Source organism: Scardinius erythrophthalmus (assembly GCF_964197995.2).
Source record: "Scardinius erythrophthalmus genome assembly, chromosome: 18".
Lineage (NCBI taxonomy): Eukaryota > Metazoa > Chordata > Actinopteri > Cypriniformes > Leuciscidae > Scardinius > Scardinius erythrophthalmus.
The window spans coordinates 18,888,164-18,908,535 of record NC_138238.1 but is presented as its reverse complement, the minus strand read 5'-3'; the positions used below and the strand labels follow the sequence as shown (position 1 = coordinate 18,908,535).

General features: G+C 36.7%; 2 protein-coding genes across 4 annotated transcripts in view; both read right to left on the bottom strand.

Moving 5' to 3' along the window:
* Positions 1-1,747, bottom strand: part of dlgap5 (discs, large homolog-associated protein 5) — a 35,457-nt gene extending 33,710 nt beyond the window's left edge. The window contains exons 1-3 of one of the 3 annotated variants that reach the window (XM_081392504.1): positions 1,553-1,747; positions 490-710; positions 227-408 (exon numbers count right to left, since the gene is read on the bottom strand). In XM_081392504.1, the coding sequence (XP_081248630.1) occupies positions 227-408; positions 490-709 (402 nt within the window). In that variant the 5' untranslated portion in view covers position 710; positions 1,553-1,747. The remainder of the gene's footprint in view (positions 1-226; positions 409-489; positions 711-1,552) is intronic. The other 2 variants (XM_081392503.1, XM_081392505.1) reach the window with 2 other exon arrangements.
* A 786-nt stretch (positions 1,748-2,533) lies between these two features.
* Positions 2,534-14,156, bottom strand: ccz1 (CCZ1 homolog, vacuolar protein trafficking and biogenesis associated). Its single transcript, XM_081392369.1, has 17 exons — positions 14,028-14,156; positions 13,215-13,290; positions 13,013-13,109; positions 12,591-12,688; positions 12,415-12,508; positions 12,193-12,273; positions 11,568-11,615; positions 11,391-11,474; positions 10,435-10,610; positions 9,363-9,444; positions 8,364-8,425; positions 7,627-7,738; positions 6,368-6,401; positions 6,118-6,235; positions 5,430-5,588; positions 3,781-3,908; positions 2,534-3,618 (listed from the first exon to the last, which is right to left on the bottom strand). Exons 2-17 carry the CDS (start codon positions 13,226-13,228, stop codon positions 3,563-3,565), a joined length of 1,443 nt encoding a protein of 480 aa, XP_081248495.1. The 5' UTR covers positions 13,229-13,290; positions 14,028-14,156; the 3' UTR covers positions 2,534-3,562.
* Between the last annotated feature and the right edge of the window lie 6,216 nt (positions 14,157-20,372).

The following is a 20,372-nucleotide window of genomic DNA, read 5'->3' as shown; positions in this document are numbered from 1 at the left end:
CTACATATATTGTTATATTACAATGCTATTATATTTTGTTCAGTCAATTAGCTTATTTTGTCGTAAATAAAAAAGTACCATAAAATATTTACGACTTTGTGGTGGCGTTCACTTCATGTTCAATCAACTCGTAAATACAATCTTTTCAACATGACAAGCACCATAAGTAAGTACACTTCATTATAGTCTGAGATTGACTTTTCAAACTGATATTCCCATCACTCACCTTGCCTCTGCCTGGTGCAGCAGTGTTGGAAGGCAGATACCCGAGCGGCTGAGGCTTATACAGGCCGACCTTAAACACGCCTTTCTTTTCTTTCTCCCGCTTTTCCTTCTCTTTCTGCAACAACTTGTTTTCTTTGTAGCGAGAGAGCATCTTCTTCCTCTCCTCAGCAGCAGCATTTGCAACTGTTAAGAACAATTGTAACTACTTCAAAACAAGGCCATGCCAACACAAAATCAAACAACAAAACTAACTACGATATTTACCATTAGCTGTCTTTGTTTTGGCTGCTTGGTCTTGGGTGGCCATGATGCTGGATGCATCCATTGAGAGCTCGATCTCCGGCAGCTGGTCGAGGTGCCTGCGCAGATTTTGGATCTTCTCTCGGTTCTCTTTCTGAGATTGAGACCGACGTCTGGACATCTTAAGCCGGATCATAGACACACTGCTGTCCCGCTTGTACAGGTGAGCGAAGCGAGAGTCCATCCTACAAGAGTTTTCACAACAAGAACAGTCAATTACCTAAAGCAGTGGTTCTCTATTGGTGGGTCCAAAACTTGTTTGCAGTGGCCGGTTGCATAAACCGCTTAGACCAGTCTTACAAGTTAGTCATTAATTTTTTTCCTTTAAAACTGGCTATAACTTTAAGCAAGTTACTTAAACAGGCGTATTGTCTAATTTGACAAACTGCTAGTAGTTAGTTGGTTACACTTAACATACTAGTGACTGTGTTTATAATGGTCTAAACTGGTCTCAGGTCTGTTTTTAGAGCAAATGCAGAAAAGTACATGTAAATAATACCATATAATCATGATTTTTTCAAAATAGTAAGGACAGTTTAAGAATAAATAGACTTATCAAATTTTACATGTGAGATTAAACGCTTTCATATATTTGTTGTTGACATCAAAGGCAGCGTTTCTAATCAGACTTTAATAACTTATTTTTTGCTGACCTGGTATCAAAAACACGGATGATGTCAATGTAACATTTAATGTTTTTTTATATACTTCATTTATTCTATATTATATGTCTATGTTATATGCCATTTTCATTCTCAGAGCATCCTGTTTGTTCTAAGTAAAAACAAAACAAATACAACCATAGTCAAGCAAATACATGTTTATTTATAGGCAAGATGTCATTTGTAAGAAGTAAATTCCGAAACAAATATTTTAGCATATTTAAAATATAAAATGAAAATATTATCTTTCCTGACGTAACGCTATACAAACCTCACGTTTAGCATGTTTGGAAGTCGTAACTGTTACGCAATGACAAACTAAGTTTAATTATAAACTGACAGAAATAATAGGAGCTATTTCTTACCTTTATATTAAGGTGGATTTACGGGAGTCAATGAGGTTTAATCCGGAGACTAAATAATTCGCAATATCTTGTCAGTAAACAAACGTTTAACTGTCCTAGGTGTACAGCTTGCAAGATGGCGGCAAAGGCCAAGTTTTGAAACTGAAATACAGCTCTTCTGATTGGCTGCTCCCCAACACAGAAACCTCCGTTGATTGGTCAAATTTAGATGACGAGTTATGCGCCTCCCATTCGCAAATCCTGTCGACTACCGTTTACACACACGCAGAATCTGCAAAATGTTAATTATTTTAACAAAATAAAAGGGGATCATACGAAATGCATGTTATTTTTTATTTAGTACTGTCCTGAATAAGATATTTTACATAAAAGATTACTTGTTTTTTACATAATAGTCCACAAGAAAAAAAAAAAAAAAAAAAGATGAATTTATAAAAATGACCCAGTTTACATACCCTTGATTCTTATTAATGTGTGTGGTTACCTGGATGATCCACAACTTTTTTTTTTTTTTCTTGAGTCCTTTGTTTGTCCCTGGCTTTTAATCTGCTTTTAATCCATCATCTTGCATAATGCATCAGTGAATGTGTTCACCTTTTGTAATAGTCGTGTTTGAGTCCTTCTTATTGTCCTCAGTGTGAAAAGATGGATCTCAAAATCATACAGTCACAGCTGGAAAGGGTTCAAATATGCAAAAGATGCTGGAAAACTGAAGAATTTGCAGGACCTGAAGGTCCAAACATGGATCATCCAGGTAATGACACATATTAAAAAGAATGTCATTTTTTTTTTTCAAATCCAGCTTCTTTTTTTTGTCTTGTGGACTGCAAACATCTATGTAAAATATCTTATTCAGAACAGTACTTAATAAAATGTAACATGCATTTTGAATGATCTCTCTTATTTAGTCAAAATAATTACATTTTTTAAGGTGCATGTAAACTTTTGAGCACGACTGTATGATGAAGTCACTCTGTACATGATGTTATTACTTTAATTCATCAGCTGTCTAGGACATTTCAAAGGCGATTTTCTTTTGGCACTACTACAGACGATTAATCCATTACATTCCAAAAATAAATAAATAAATCACACGTTACATGTTGCTCTGTCCGTTATTATTTTGAATGATTGTATTCAGAAAGGTAAGCCTCTTGCTGAGGATAAAAGTCAAGGTGGATCACCCTGACCAGATGTCTGGATATAATCATACATTCTGGCAGTTTGAATGATGCAATTAGCTCATAATTCTTCCCAAGCCATGTAAGGTTAATCATGTTTTATCATAGAAAATTCCCTTTGCAGGCTAACAACTTCTAAATTGTAAAACTACTGGTTGTGACACTAAATTATAAGTATGCAAATTATTATAAACCAGGATCAAGTACTTTTACCACATTAAAGGCTACATGAAAGCTGAACTAATAATTCAATATATAGATAAAATCTGGACCAGATACGTTTCATGCAACCCTTGTCTTAATCAGCATGAGGCAGTCAGAGGCTTGGAATCTGTTTTAACAGTGAAGTATATTTGAACAAGAAAAGCAACCTACATTTAATTAAATTGTAATTTTATTTTTTTAAGTAATAGGTGTTAAACCATGATGCTGATGACATTTAAAACAAGAGAAAAAAAAATATCTCGATAGATTCATATTCTGAATTTCATCAGTGCGTATTTCACCCTCTAATTGTATCTGGAAGTGATAAAACAAATCTGAACAATGGGAATGAAACAAAAGAAAGGATAGCTGATGGATACTTAAACATGACAATGTGTATATACAAACAAATGAAAAGAGGCAATTACAGTAAAATTCAGATTTTATAATTAATTACAAGCAACCACATTTCTGTATAGATTAAATAAAAATCTAAAAAATTGCATGATGTGAAAAATCTTCTTTTTTTTTTTACAATGCAATTATTGCATTACACTGATGCTGTCAGTAAAACCTGAACAGTTGACAGTTTTAGTGTAGTGAAGTCCATGCCCATCATATCTCTTCAGTCCAAGAAAAAAATATTATTGAATTGTGTTGCACACAGCCTTTTCACTTCCTCTGTAACACAAATAGAAGCTTGGTGAGAGTTAAGGTCAAACGTTTCCAACACACTAACTTTTAAATAAACTTAAAAAACTGTGATTAAATGTTAACTAGTAGATTTTAAACAAACTCACACCATTATATGACTTCATTGTTTGGTGAATAAAATTAGCATACCATTCACTTCAATGAGGTTGGCATTCTTCTGGTTCAAAATGACATACAACTCCCTCTGATCAGACTTCTTTCCAACGACCCAGTAATCGGTCATCGCTTTAACAATGATTTCCTCGTCCTCATCCACCCTACAAAACAAGCACAGACACTGGGTTACATTCACTAACTGTACATACGCACAAATTTGTGATATCGTGGTATGAACATTTTCAAAAACAAATTCATCATACTTATAAAATAAAATTAGATTCGTACTGAAACCACACATATGCAAAAATCACATACTTTTGGTGGCCTTAAAAATGTGCTAAAATACAAAAATCTTGAAGAGATCTTTTTTTTAAATTCTATCATCATTTACTCATCCACGTCAGTCCAAACTCTTTTACAAAAAGACTTAATCTTAAAAATCCCCACTGGAGGTCCAGGTAACCAAGACCACAAAGATCATAAAGGCATCGTAGAAAAACAAATCCATATAATTTGCATACATTTGCATGCTTTATGCATATTGGCACCCTCAGGCAAACGGTTGCTCATTTAGAGTACTCCAAATTCATTAACATTACAACAGTGGTTCCCAAACGTGACAAGGCTACGGTCCACATCCGGTATGTGTTGAATCCACATGTAACAGATGTGGGCCGGATCTGGGTCGACACTATGTTGCTGTCTGGGATAGTGTACTGTCAGCAGATTGTTATGTAAAAGAAACCTTTTCAGGGTGATACAAGACCCCGCTGCATAGTTATCCCACTTATTATCTGGCTACTTGCCACATAATTGAGTACATAATTGAACACAAAATATGAATTTGACATTTAATTACTTCAAAATGAATAACAGTACCCGCTTGAGTGGTCATGTTATAGGTTGTAGTCGTGCGATAACAGACCACTAGATGGCGCAATCACAAATACCAAAACAACGTGTCTAGAAGTAGAACCAATCCATTATAATCAGTGACGATTTCTACTGGATGAAGCAGGATACTACAAACCCCAGACAGTAAACTGACGCTGTTCTTCTTCTGACATGCCCATCGCTCTGACACGAAGGACAAATTGATTTGCAACGTTCTCTTTGTCACTTCCAGTAGACAGCCTCAAGCTGTTGCGGCGCAGTGCGGCAGTCGCATCCGGTGTAGTGAAAAGACAAGAAAATATGACAAGGCTTACCTCGCCCTAAGAATCACCAGAACAACGGGGTAGTGAAGAGAAACCAGAGTGTGTTGCGTGCCTCAAAATATTAACTTCTGACAATATGAAGTCAAAAAGTTAAGACGCCACTTAAAGACTTCACAAACCTGTTGATGTTGAGAAGTTGTAATACTGTATCAATTACAATATTTTAAATAAATCCTTCAGAATTTTGCAATCAAGGAAGGTCATGTCAGAGTGTGTTTATGTGGGTGCATCTATACATTTATCCAAGAATCCTGAAAAAAAAAAGTTTCCTGATAATAATCACAAATGTTTATTGAGAAGCCTGCAGCAAATCAGCATATTAGAATGATTTCTAAATTTTCTTAGCACCTAAATGGTACCCCAGACAGTCGTGTAGTGTGAAGAACAGCGATCCGATGACGCAATTCAAACACACAATGACCTTAATACATACCTCTTAAATAAATCAATAGCACTGCTTACCGTGCAAAATCACAGTTGATGTCTCCAAGGATTTTCATGAGGTCTGGATGGACAGAGGTGAGGGACACACTAGCCGTCTTGCGCATGTGGATGGTGCTTTTCTCAGCCAAGTTCATGTGGTTGAAGTAGATGAATTTAAACTGAGGTTCCTTCTCTGGCCTACAACAACAATTTTGAGAGAATTATTGTAGCTGAGCTACTGTATTCCCTTCTAGTGCAACATGCATGGAAGAATAAAAGCAGTTTATGTGCCCTTAAAGTGTGATAAGTGGCATGCAAGTTGATATGAGGGATTGTACCACACAAAACAATACTGCGTGCCACGCAGGGCTCAGGTAAGATAAGGACACACTGTTTAGATATAATTAATGGATAAGCTCCGGTAACTGCTACTGGAAGAGAGATGATACAGTGGAATGCATGCGAGTGAAAGCCTTGTCTATATTTCTGAATGGTTACCTGGGTCACAGGATGACCCAGTCATTTAAGATTGATGCATGTGCGAGCAGTGAAGCAGGACTCATTTGAAAGAGTTGCAGTGACAGCTCAACATGCATATCAATGGTCTAAAAGTCCTGCCAGCAATATTTTAAAACCACATATAAAATATCCCCACTACCTGACAGATGTCACTGAAAAAGGTGAGTGTGTGTGGTTCAAGAGTTTGACGCTCTGGAGGAGTACTGACCCTGATATCCTCCGGTTGACATTGTACTGCTCACATATGTCAGACGCCAGTAGGGTGAGATGGGGACCAACCAGGCTGTCTAGTTGCTCACAAAACTCACGACTCAAATCCACCGCCGCTATGGGCACAGAGGAAAGCAGAGTTTGAGAGAACTGTTAACATTTGCCTGATTTCCTGAAAATATGAAAAGTCTCAACTGTTAACAAAACAAGCATAAAAATGAGGTAAAATAGCTTAAAAAGACACTTACAATTTACCATGAAGCATACAGCTGCACTCATTGCCTAGATAAGAAATAACATGTATGTAAAATGTGAACTTGCTTTTTTTCATTAAAGATTTTTCATTAAAGAACAGTGTATTTCCCTCCATCAAACAAAAATATTGACAATTGAAAACTTCTCACAGAAAACTCCAATGATATTGGAGTCAATTTTGTTATATTTCAACTTTACAAACATCACCTTTAATGAGAATGAGCAATTGAACAAATAGACAAATGTTGTATCTCTTTTATTAATTCAGTGTTTGTGTCCGTTTGCCCAGGTGTTATAAACAAATTAATAGCAACAATAATAATAGATTAATAAATACACTAATAATATTTATTATTACATTACATATAATCATTTACATAATTTACAAAGCATGTTTGTTTATTTATTAATAATAAATAAACAATTCAGAACATGGATGTTAGGTAATAAATCAATATCATGTTAAGTTCATTAATTAAAATGCATAAAGAATAACTGAGTTAAAGGGTTAGTTCACCCAAAAATGAAAATTCTGTCAGTAATTATTCACCCTCATGTTGTTCCAACTCCGTAAGACTTTCGTTCATCTTCGGAACACAAATTAAGATATTTTTGATTAAATCTGAGAGCTGGCTCACTCCTCCATAGGCTTCTTTGGGATCAAAACTTTCCGGCCCAGAAAGTTAGAAAAGACAACGTTTAAAATAGTCCAAGTGACCACAGTGGCTCAACCATAAGTTTATCAAGCGACGAGAATACTTTTTGTGTGCAAAAACAAACAAAAATAATGCCTTTATTCAACTATTCATATTCTTCAGTGTGCCCAACGCTGGTCATGTGTGTGTTGCGTGTGATGTACAACACAGAAGCGTTGCGCTGTTACACTACGTGAACTCACGTCAGAGGCCCACACAGAAGAATATGAATAGTTGAATAAAGGCATTATTTTTGTTTGTTTTTGCACACAAAAAGTATTCTCGTCGCTTGATAAACTTATGGTTGAGCCACTGTGGTCACTTGGACTATTTTAAACATTGTCTTTTCTAACTTTCTGGGCCGGCAAGTTTCGATCCCATAGAAGCCTATGAAGGAGTGAGACAGCTCTCAGATTTAATAAAAAATATCTTAATTTGTGTTCCGAAGATGAACGAAAGTCTTACGGGGTTGGAACAACATGAGGGTGAGTGATTACTGACAGAATTTTCATTTTTGGGTGAACTAACCCTATCAGTTTGAGTTGAGTTTCTCTCACCTTGTAGACAATCAAATGTAGCTCCTCATAACTGTCCTCTGTGTTCACAAATATCCTAGGAAATCGTAATTTTGCATCTGGATCTTTAAGATTTGCTGGTCCAGTTAAAAACCTGTTGTCATAACATAACATAAGATGTCAGTACAGCTCTGAACTTTTCTCTTTTCTCTATTTACATGATCTCTTAAAAAGTCCACAATCCACAAAAATCTCTTTCAAATGATGAATAATCTGTGATTGTCTCCAAGGCCTCTGAATACGTGCCAAGTCAACACCACTCAGTCCTTACAGTTTTCTACCAGCAACAATGTCCTGCTAACGAGCCACAGCAGACCCTCTAAAGAGTGCGTTCTCATTACCCACATTACACACTATAGACACAACAACAATGAAACTCAGAAAATTATTCATCAGTCACTCCTTGACCGATCTCAGGAGAATAATCTATAAATCTTTTTGCTATCAGTCGAACACGACCTCATTGTGCAATCATCCACTCGTCGAACAATCAGATGGGCTTTTGTAAAGTCTGTTGGGCTCATTGTTTTTCTCTTTGCCACCAAAGCAATTAAATTACCCTTGTGCAATCTGATATGTGGCAGTGTTGGTAGATCTGTGTTGTCTTAGCGCTGCGCTTGGCTGCTTGTGTCCCCAAAGCATGGAGCCCAAGCACAGGCAGAAGGCCAAGAGCCTGCTGTTCCAGCCCTGAACTCAGGAGGAAATATTTGGATACTTGCCTCCCATAGTGCAACAGATTCCCAGCCACCTCTGGCCTGAGTGGAGAGTCTCTTCCTGCAAGCTGCCGAATGTTTGCAAACACACACACACACACACACACACACGGATCATTCATTAACAGCTGTAGACAGCACGTGACTTTGGAGCTCATTCCAAAAATCATACAGGGAATGATTACTACATGAATTGTATCCCACTATATAATTATATATAATTATAATTATAGAAATGAGCTATTTTAGAATAGCAAAATAATTTCATACATAATGTTAGTAGCTTTACAACACTGTATACATAAAGCAAGACAAAGGGTTATACTAATAGGCCAGAGACCAGAAACATCACAAGCTGGATTTGCTGTAATAATCAAATGTTGCATTTAAAAATTCACTACTGTTCAAAAGTTTGAAAAAAGGGACATATTAAATTAAACAAAAGTTACAATAAAGACATTATATTGTTACAAAATATTTCAATTTCATTATCCTTTTCATCAAGAATCCTGTTTCTTGAGCACCAAATCAGCAAATAAAAAGTGACTTCTGAAGGATCAAGAGATAACAGGAATAAATTACATTTTAAAATATATTTAAATAGAAAATGATATAAATAGAAAATGAATTAATATAATATTGCAATAATATTTCACAGTATTACGGTTTTAAATAAATGAAGGCTTAGTGAGCATAACAGACTTCTCTCAAGCATAAAAGAAGTTGAGCCTAAACTTTTGAACAGTAGTGTACAACAATTCACACATATGATATTCGCGAATAAAATTACTTGATAAAAAGACAGAAAGGGGATTAAAATGCTTTAAAAAGTTATTATATTAAGAATGTAATGGGGTTGATTTAGTTTTAACACACTGAAATGGGCCCTTAGTGTCTATTGCATAAACAGTTTTATACTTGTAGTGTAAAAAGGGAAACTGATGGCCTTTCTATCAGAGCTTTTTTGTCAAGGTTTGATGTACTGATGCTCAATCTATGTCTCACCTCAGGTTCAGTATGCCGCGGGAACAGTGAGGTCGTCAGGTATTTGTAAAGAATGCGCATGTCATCCTGCTCTAGACCACTCCTACAAAATACAGTACAGAACATAAGACTAAAACTGAGACAAACATGCTCATTCAAACTTAAGAAATAATGTTAATTCTGTTTAAATGACTTGTCATGTGTCTTACAAGACTTGGTAGCTGGTCATTTAAACTGACAACTAACAAACATAAGAAGACAAACAACATTTAACAGGCATAAACATAGGCACTTCTATGAAAGCAGATTTTGAAAACAAGATATGAAAGTCATGATGTGAATTTAACAAAGAGGATTAAAAGTCATATTTTAAGTCTATCTGGATCCCTGTGCCAGACAGTTCGTGATTAAGAAGCTTTGGCTGTCCCTGCCAGACTTCATGTCCTCTATGGCACTCAGTTATTTAGGGTAAACCCTCATTCATGTCACGCATTTGCAGTAGGAGTGATGTTTATAAAGCTTTAAGGAAAAATTCTTCAGTTATTCATTTCAACCTATAATTAAATTATTATTATTTTTTTTTTTATGTAAAGGTATAGTCCACCTAAATGTCTCAAATGTGTGATTTGAATATGGACATATTTAAAAATGGCTCTTTTTGTCATTTTTAGAGCTTAACAGCCCCTTATCTTGATTCACGTTCAATTTATGGAAAAAGAGCGACGTGAACATATCCTCTTTTGTATTCCACAGAAGAAATAAGGTCATACAGGTTTGGAACAAACAGGCTTTGGTTGTTAATTTTGCTTTGGAGGTCTCCCACAACATGTTTACATGCGTCCAACATCAAAAAACACTTACATTTTTTTTATAATATACAAACAGATTCTGTCTATCTAAACCCCTCCTTTCCGAGAGCCGCCTCTACTCTGATTGGTCAGACAGCCCAGTCTGTTGTGATTGGTCTACTGCTTATAGCATGTGACAGATCTTTAAAACATTTTACATTCACAAACCATGAAAGGTAATATTTGAAAAAGCATTATAGGGGCACTTAAAAGCAACTGTGAGAAGTGTATAGATTGCCATTCACCAGATCAGCTGATCGTTGTAGAGGAAGGCCGTGTATTTGACCAGACTCAGGCTCTCTTCTACTCTATTGACAAAAGATTGGATCTTCAGGTAGGTCATCTTGTCCAGAGGGAAAAAGCTGATTCCCCCAAACACATCCAGCAAGTCACATGACTGGAGATGAAGCGTCTGCAGGTACTAAGACAGAGAAGACAACCACAACTTAATTACTTTGTAATATATAATTCCAGAATCACCAGATAAAAGAAAAAAAGAATACAGCATAGATAAGTACAGAACAGTATCAGGTCTGAAATTCTGCTTCTCAAGAAATCCCAGAAGATACTGTACAACAACACTATGACCGCAAACATGGATGAAATTACCAAAGCGTCCCCGATAAGGCTGAGGTAATGTAATTTGACAACTTGACGTGCTGAGATGCAGCCCCGGTGTGACTTTGCACAGCAGTCAGTGACATTTAACCTAAGGCACAAATTGCACTTTCACTGAGAGCTTCAGGGCACTGGGAGGGGTGACGCAGAGGGTTTCCCTTGACCGAAGCTGAATTATTTAGACAGGTGAGTAAGCATGATGCCCTCAGCAAGGAAATCTGAACCGAAGAACCAATAAGACAAACATGGACAAATGAGATCGATGGGCCTCAAGTTCATATTATATGCCTCACATTGTCTATATGCAAATATATGTTGAATCTGACACCAGAAATATTTTCTTATCATCAGGAATAAAAAAAATTAAAAAGTCAAATGATCAGTGATGTCCTTGAGAAGTCTGGCAAACAAGCTCACATAGCAGGACAACATTACGACTATAAAGACAGATATTCAAAACTTAAAATTGATGTTTGTCCCTTTTAAGAAATACATATGCATGCACAACACAGACCAGAGGTATACACTGTCTTACTTTTATCTGATTGAAGGATTGAGTTCTCTTAATTAATACTTTATTTACCCTGTAAAAGAACTTTTCAAGCTTTTGGGTCAGCAGTTCCACTCCACCAGCCTCAAATGCCCTACTGAATGTGCCATTGAAGAGCTAAAGAGCAACAATAAAATAACTGTTAGAAACATCAGCTGTTTACTTTAAGGAGAAAGCAATATAAATAATAATAGATTAAACAGTGTTTACCTTATACATGCTGTAGCACTGTTGTAATACAGACCCATAAACTGAATCCTAAAAAACAAAGACGGGAAAAACTCAATGTACACTACAACAAAGTCTATAATAACAACCAAAAGTTTAGTTAGTAAGATTGTTTAAATGTTTTTAAAAGAAATCTCTTATACTCGCCAATGCTGCATTTATTTGATTAATCATACAGTAAAACTTATATAATACTTTGACAGTAATTTGTAATTATGAGATTGCTAAGCTGAATTTTCAGCAGCCACTCTTTCTAATATGCTTATATGATGCTAAATAAACATATCTGATTGTGCTGATTCAAATATTTGTGGAAACCATTATACGTTTTTTTTTTATTATTATTAATAGAAAAATCAAACAGCATTTACAATAGATTTTTTTTAACAATGTAAAGTTCCTTCCTGTCACTTTTTATCAGCTTTAACCTTGCTGAATATTAATTATAAAAAAAAATATTGACCCCAGCCTGAACATTACAGGTAATCTTTTTCTGTATCAAGGGTGTGTAAAGATAGATAGATAGATAGATAGATAGATAGATAGATAGATAGATAGATAGATAGATAGATAGATAGATTAAGCTAACATTCCACATATTACTTACAATAATCTCTTCCTCTTGGTATTCAACAGTGGGTGGTTTACCATCTTTGTTGGGTTTTTCAACCATTGGATTCCGTACAACCTTGACAGAGGGAATTCAAAAGGTGCTCAATACCTACTTCAGCTGCACTGTGTTAGGCTAGTTTGATTTTATTCTAAGTCTTCTTTTGTTTGGCTTTTAAATAGAAACTAAATCTCTACAAAACATCACTGATATATTTACCATGACCATCCAGTAATTTTCCTCAGGCTCATGGAAAAACTGTCTGTTCTTCTGAGTGTGGAGGGATTTGGCTGGTTTGGTTGGACAGAAGGTTCTGTAAATAACAAAATCTCTGTCAATCACATTTGATAAAAGTTGTTCAACATGCTTCATGCCATCATTAATAAAGTGCTAACCTTGTGAACTGAACGATGGCCTCACAGAGTCCAACATTGCGAATCTTTTCGTTTTTCTCTATTTCAATGGGGTGGTAAAACAAGATTTTCTTTTCCTCCTACAAAGCACAATAACATCTCTATAAACATATGATTAACATATAATAACCAAAACATGATTTGGTTTACTTTTCAGACTACTACCAAGCCCAAATGCATTTTGTAAATATTTCACACATTTTCTGTGGTCAATTTTAATTATCATTTTTTTTTGTGTGTGTGTGTGTAATGGATTTAAAAATTTAAAAGGATTTAAAATGTGTTAAACTGAGCTGAGAACATTACACTTTTACACTTTCTGTGGCCTCAGATTCCATGTCAGCCTAATTATGAAGAATAAAACAACACTATGCAAAACAGTTATGCAAAAACAATATTGTTACCTCCCCCTCACGTGGTCCAAACTTAGGGTTATAGATGAAAAAACTGAGCAAAGATGGTGTGTACTGTTTCTCTTGCATTCCAGATGCCATTCTTGGGCTTATGGGATGATGATGCATGGCAGGAATATAAAGCAGATAATTAACACACCATCTAAAACAATTCATATTTAGACTCTAATGACAAAACAATTTATGAAAATACCTGATCATCAGCATTAGTGTGATCTGAGTCTACGGTTCCCTCTTTTCTCATTGACTTTGGAGTGCATGCCTTTGACCTGTAAACAAAATAAACTTTGAGACTTGGAGCTTTTGAACCAGAGTTAAATTTAATTTAATTGTTTAAACTATGTAGTTTAATTATCTAGTTTAAGATTATTTGAAAAGCTAATAAACTAAACTGTCTTTTTTTCTTTTCTACTTCTAAAATAAACTGCTGCTGACAAGAAAGATAGTTGCTTCTTAGACTAGTGAACAATAGAAACAGACAATTACACATATGACCAATACTGTTAGGAACATGATTTTCATTCATGAGGCAAAAAATAAAATAAATAAATAAATAAATAAAACAGGAACCAAAAGCGTCTCACTTTCCATGGAGAGAGTGACGATGCTCAGACAAATTAGCCTATTACTTACAATTAAATTTTTAGACCATGTTACTCTTTACATGTACCCCGGACCAAAGTTTAATTTAATTTACTTGTTGTAAATGATGTAATTTACTTAGTTAGTTTAAGATTGTTTGAAAAGCGAATAAACTGCCTTTTGCTTTTCTACTTTTCAAATAAACTGATGCTGACAAGGAAGTTAGTTGCTAGGAACACGAATTTAATAACGGAGGTAAACAAACAAAAAAGAAACCAAAAGCATCTAATTTTCCTAGAAGAGAGTGACGGTGGTCAGAAAAATTAGCCCATTACTTACAAGCTAACTGGTTAGCTGCATAATTAATCCGACTGTTTCAAAGGCGACAACTATCTCAAAGGGTGTTCAGTCAATTAATGCTTACCTTTTACAGCATGACAACTGAAACAAAGTGATTCATTTGCTATCTCATTGGGGAAAACAGAGCTGAGATCAATGCAAAAGATGTACTTCCTGCTCTTGACAGTCGCATGTGTGTTACAGTTGGATCCACTCGGGTAGATTACATCCGCACTACAAACATAGTTCCGTCTAACTATTAGTCCTGTCCTGTGACTGTCCTGTTACACCGTTACAGTTTTTCTGAATTGCAAAACACACACTAAACCCCATTCTCTGAACCAAATTCTCAATAGTTTAAACCAATTTGTCGAATAAATCACTCTTTCTGTAAAACATTAAACAAGTTCAGGTAGTTAAAACACTGTTTGCAAATCTCATGCACTCTTTTTTTTCAAAACTCTAAACACATTCTCACTCACTAAAACACATTTTGCACTGTGATGCACTTATGTTTCAAAATGCTAAACACAGGTAGGTGAAAGTTAAACACAACTGCAACACAGTTGTCATTGTTTACACACAACAACTCAAATTTGTTCACACTTTTTTCTAATGATGTGACCAAACCAACTATACATAATACAAGTCAGTTCAGAGTCCAAAAATGCTGCACTGAATGTTGATACCAACAATGGATGGAAACAATAAAAGAGGGATAGAAGGAAGAGGATGAGGATGAGGACGAGGAAGAGCAAGATGTGGATAATGTTGTCAAGGCTGGATCTGCTTTGGGTGTTTACCTTTGTCTGTAGAGATGACATTGTCTGAGATGTGGAGAAACTCCTCCGGTCAGACCAATATGAAGACATGATACTGAAGCAGAATACAGTTTTTTTCCAATTGCTAACACACAATTTTGCAAACTAGGCTGGTTTTATCAAAATACTTAACAAAATTAACAAAACCACACACCTAAACTGCAAAATACCTAATATATCCTGCAAAATGAAGCACTGCAACCAAAAACTATAGCATAATCAAAATAAAACTTTTGCACGAAATGGCACACACTTCATTCATATTACCAGATTTTTGTCTAACCAACGACACACTGTTGGGCATAATGAAAAGCACTCTCATCTTTAGTATACTTTGCCATAATACTAAAATAGTTCAAATTGCAGAAAATTCTTCATATTGTTTATATGCACAGAAATAAGTATATGAGGGAGCTTGTGTCAGAAATTATTTATGACCCCCCTGATTTATAGTTTTATGACAGAGCATGTCTATATATATGGTGTTTTATGACCAACAGGTGGTATAGGACAATGTTCACAGAACGATGAAATTATGAACATGAAGAGATATGTCATAAATTTGATTTTCAGATTCCACTGCAGCGTCCAATGTCTGTGGGGTGAGAATGAAAACGGGGGAATGAGATTAAGAAATAGCATTGACGACAAATAAAGCATATAAAATAACAGATATGAAATAAGATGTTAATTTTATTACAGTTTTTACCAACTGCGTACACACAAAATCTTTTCATGTCACACGATTTTTGAAACCTCTCACTCAAAGTGCAAAACTACATGCCAAATCTCCAAAACCATAAGCTATTTCTCAGCCTTTGACTCAGTTTTCAATTGCATAAAACACTTTTTTCAAAACACTACACACAATTTTCTACCTAAAACACAAAGATCTATCAGGAAGTGACTTGCTTTCCTTTTCCAAACACAACCAATCAAAATGCTACACTTATTCACCAGGTCACACAGACACTCTCTTCACATGTGCAAACACTAACTGCTAAACTGATCACTAACCAATCACTGCTTTACTGTAGTATAGGCCTAAATAGGTCAAAGGTCAGATGATCTGTTTTGAACAATGGATTCCTGGGATTCCTGGATTCCTGAAAAAAAGAGGAAATCAACTGAAGAGAAAAGAAGACATTAAATCTCTGAAGATCTCAGCAGAGGAGTATTACAGTTTTTGCCCGTTGCTTGAACACTATAGACCCATGCTTAGACTAAAGTAACACAACTTGAAGCTTTTGTTACCATACCTCAAACACATGTACCCATACCTTAAACAAAAGCGCTGCTTTGCACTCTAGTTGCAATTCTGCAACACACTTACTCCTTTATGCAACACACTTGGTCCTGCATACTACACTCTATTTCATACATAAGACACTTCGTTCAAAAATGAAATCTCAGGGTGCCATTTGGAAAACACATGTATCCAAAATACAAAACACATCGGGTAATTGCAACCACTCAAATACACACATGAAGACACTTACTTGCAAAACTGAACACCAATCAGCCAGCTACAAAAAGCCCTCAGTTTAGTCATTTCAAGAACTTTGCAAGCATGGATGGAGGGAGAGCAAGAGGAAGATGTGGAGGACGAGGATGATGAGGAGGATGAGAAGGACGAGGAGGATGAGGAGGATGAGGAGGGCGAGGAGGATGAGGAGGATGAGGAGGACGTGGAGGACGAAGAGGACAAGGTCAAGGTCAAAGAGGCCATGCACCCACCCCTATTTCTGATGATAGAAGAGCAACTTTGGTGGACCATGTCATCAACTATGGCCTGACTATGAGGGAAGCTGGGCAGAGAGTCCACCCACATCTAAGCCGCTTCACAGTGGCATCTGTAAGAACATTCTGACTAGAAAACAGGTATGTCTTCACCTCTCTACCTTCTACTCTACTCAGATGGTATTTACAGCACTGTACTACAGTATATCACATTACCACATCATGTAAAACAACAGGGTATTGCAGGGTGCTAATGCTCCTTTTGCAGCCAAAGTGGTAGTTTTTGTGAAACATACCATGATTACTTATATTGAGATGTTTCAGTACAGTGGATGATACAGTATATACAGTAAAGTACTGTAAGAAAAAGAAGCAAACCGAGGACAATTTGTGGTTGTATTTCTCTAGAATGACTAAAAGACCTTCTGGGGGAGGACGCCAACGCCTGTTCACACAACAGCAGGAACTTGCCGTTGTGGACCTAGTGAGGGCAGACAATGCCATCCGTCTCCACCAGATACGACAGAAAATACTTGCAGACAGGCAAGTGTTCAACAACATAAACCATGTGAGCATCACCACCATCAGACGCATCTTGGGAAAACACAACATCACCATGAAGCAGCTCTACAGGGTCCCATTTGAGAGGAACAGTGTCAGGGTCAAAGGACTTCGAGCTGAATATGTACGGGTAAGGGCAACTGTCCTTTACATTTACAATACAGTATTGGTGAAATCCAGTAGCAGCTGAATATGTACCATATCAGTACCACATGGATCCATTCGGAGAGCTACACGGGTACCTGTGTGATGGGGTGAGGGTTCTGTATGTGTAGCACTGTAGTACAGTAATATGTTGTTGTTTTTGTTACAGAGAATCTTGGCCATGGATGGAGCTGCACAGCCTCATGAATTCATTTTCATTGATGAAGCTGAATTCGACCTGAGCAAAACAAGACGAAGGGGTCGTAATGTAATTGGCCAAAGGGCAAATGTGGACAATTATTTTTTTTTGCACAATTTTGGGTTGTTTGAAAATGTGCCTCCTGAAAATATGCCTTCTGAATAAACAGTGAAAATCAAAGACTGCAGTGTTTTATATAAAGTAGACTAGTGTGTTCCCCCTGCTCTGAAAGTGTATGCATATGATGCAAGTATGTGTCATTTTGTCATCAGAGTTACATTTTGACAAATGAATGTTAGGTTTTAATAGCAGAGTTTAGGTTTTGATAGTAGAGTTTCAATTTGACACAGATGTGAATGGTATATTTCCCAGTGTTGTGTCATGTTTACTTGTGTGTAGAGTTTTGGCACAATGAGCGAAGTTTTGCAAAATGTATTCAAGCAACGGGCAAAAACTGTAAACAACTCCACAAACAGCATTACCAATTTCACTTACAGTTTTTCTCGATTGTTTACACACATTTTCTGGTACTTGAGACACAATGACCACAACATGTAACTCATTCACCAACCCCCTGAGCCAATTCTGCTAAACTACAAGCACAATTCCTGCTTTACACTCAAATTGCAGTTCTAAAACACACTTTTTTCAAAACGCTGCACACAATTCTCTGCTTTTGGCTCAATTTTAGTGCAGAAAATCTCTTGTTTTCTCAAGGAACACACTGCCATTCAAATATGCACACTGACTCTTCACATGGGCAAACACCCGTCACACAGTTTTACAATTAGCAATCAGAGCTTTAGCATAAAAGGGCAACAGGAGAGCTCTTCAATGAGCAATGGATGCCAACATTGGATTTTTTTTTTATTACTGTAACTGTATACAGTCAATTCTTCTGTTGTTTTGTATGTAGACCACTGTATGTCCAACTTTGTGTTGGTTGGGATGTACACTGTGTACATTGTTTTTGTGGGAAAAATAAAATATATTCGTTACCGTGTATTTGTGTGTTCTGAGTATAAAAACAATATTCTCAGATATTTTACAACACACTTATGTATGTACTGTCTGTAGAAAGTGTAACACTGAACAAAAAAAGGCCTAAATCATTATGATGACTGGAGAAGAAGTGTTTTCCATTCATCATAGTGTTTTACATTGAGAACATCAGTGTTCAACTGGTTCTTATAAATGTCTATTCATATGATGGTTTGTGTGTGTCATTTGAAAACAAAATACCATTTTGAGAAGAAATAACATTGTTTTGAATGTAAAGTTTAATTTTGCAGGAGAATTGAGGGGTTTTGCCCATTGTGTGTGTGTTTTTGGATTTGTGTGTAGAGTTCTGAGAATATGAGGCATGCTTTCAGAAAATGTGTGTAAACAATCGAGAAAAACTGTATTACTAACCAGACTGACTTTATTTCTGTCAGACGTCCTATTAAAAGGAAGTTCCTATTACAGTTTTTTTCAATTGCCTACACACTAAAATTAGAACTTTCCCACAATTAGCAAAACCTTACACTCAAGGAGCAAAACACCGGCCTAGATTTGCATAACTGTAAGCACATTGTCAGCTTCACACTTTTTGCAAAACATTACACACAGTGATTTGCAAAACAGTAAACACACTTGTATGCATTTGACACAGAAATTTATCATGATGTCATTTCCTTGCAATTTCAAAGCAAAAGGCTTGTTCGACTTCATGCAGCTCTGCACAAACCGATCGGCGGCTGACTTAAAGCAGTGCATGCCGGTTAGAAATTTTGTCCGACTTGATACAGCGCCGACGCCACGTGACTGTGACGTATGCCATCAAAGTACCGCGAGAGCGATTCGAGAGTAGCCGGAGAACTCAGCCAGCGCAGCTTCTCAAGAGCGGCTGCACTGGACTGCAGGAACTCTGATGACGACACAGCTGTTCCACGATTGGCCGGATTCACCGCATGACAACGATCACGTGTGTTTCGTGTTTATTCGACCACCTTTAGTTCCTCTAAAGCTCACAAATCAGTTTTTTATAACAGTAAACACTTTTTTCATGTAGTTGCGGTGTTATATTGTGTCATATTTATCAAATTAAAACTGATTAGAAAACGTAGACTCCACTTCATTGATAGTAGCTTATGTTGAACTTTATTCTTGTTCAAACAGACGCTGTATGAAGCAGTACAAAGTATTGAATGAAAATGTCTCTGAAACATCTGTGCATCATTATTAGGCAAATATTGCATTTATTTCACTTCAGCTGTGGTAAAGTATGCGAACACCACGTGAGCGGTCACTACGGGAACCAGAAAGTGTCCAACTTCACGTCTCCATTTGCATCTCCTCCCCGCCTGCACGCGGCTACTCTCGCCGATCGGTTGCATCCAGCCGCAGCCGATGTCGAACACACCTAAAGGCTTTCAAATGAGCACACCCATGAACCAATTGGTTAAACACAGGCACCAGGTGTGCACACACACTGGTGCTTAATTGTAGACACACCAATCAGGTTAAAGCACTTTAAAAAGGCAACAGGTAAGTTCACCTGTCTTCAACAAAAATGAATGGTGTCAGAGGAAGAGGGAGAGTGCGGATGAGAGGGGGAATCCGGAGAGAACAAGGTGGAGGAAGAGGCCAAGGAAGAGGAAGAGGAAGAGGGAGAGGGAGAGGAAGAGGGAGAGGAAGACCTGGAGGAGGGGTAGGACATGCACAAAGAAGAAGACAACCAAATCTGTGTAACGAAATTCGTGCTACAATTGTGGACCATGTAATAAACCACGGACTAACACTGAGGGAGGCTGGATTGAGAGTACAGCCTAACCTAAGCAGGTACACGGTGGCATCAATAGTTCGGACATTTCGTCAAGAGCACAGGTGAGAAACTTCTCTTCAGTCAACAGAAAATCCATTGCTTACTGCATGTACTATATCAACAGTACTGTATATGTACTCTATATTTTGGTACTGTATA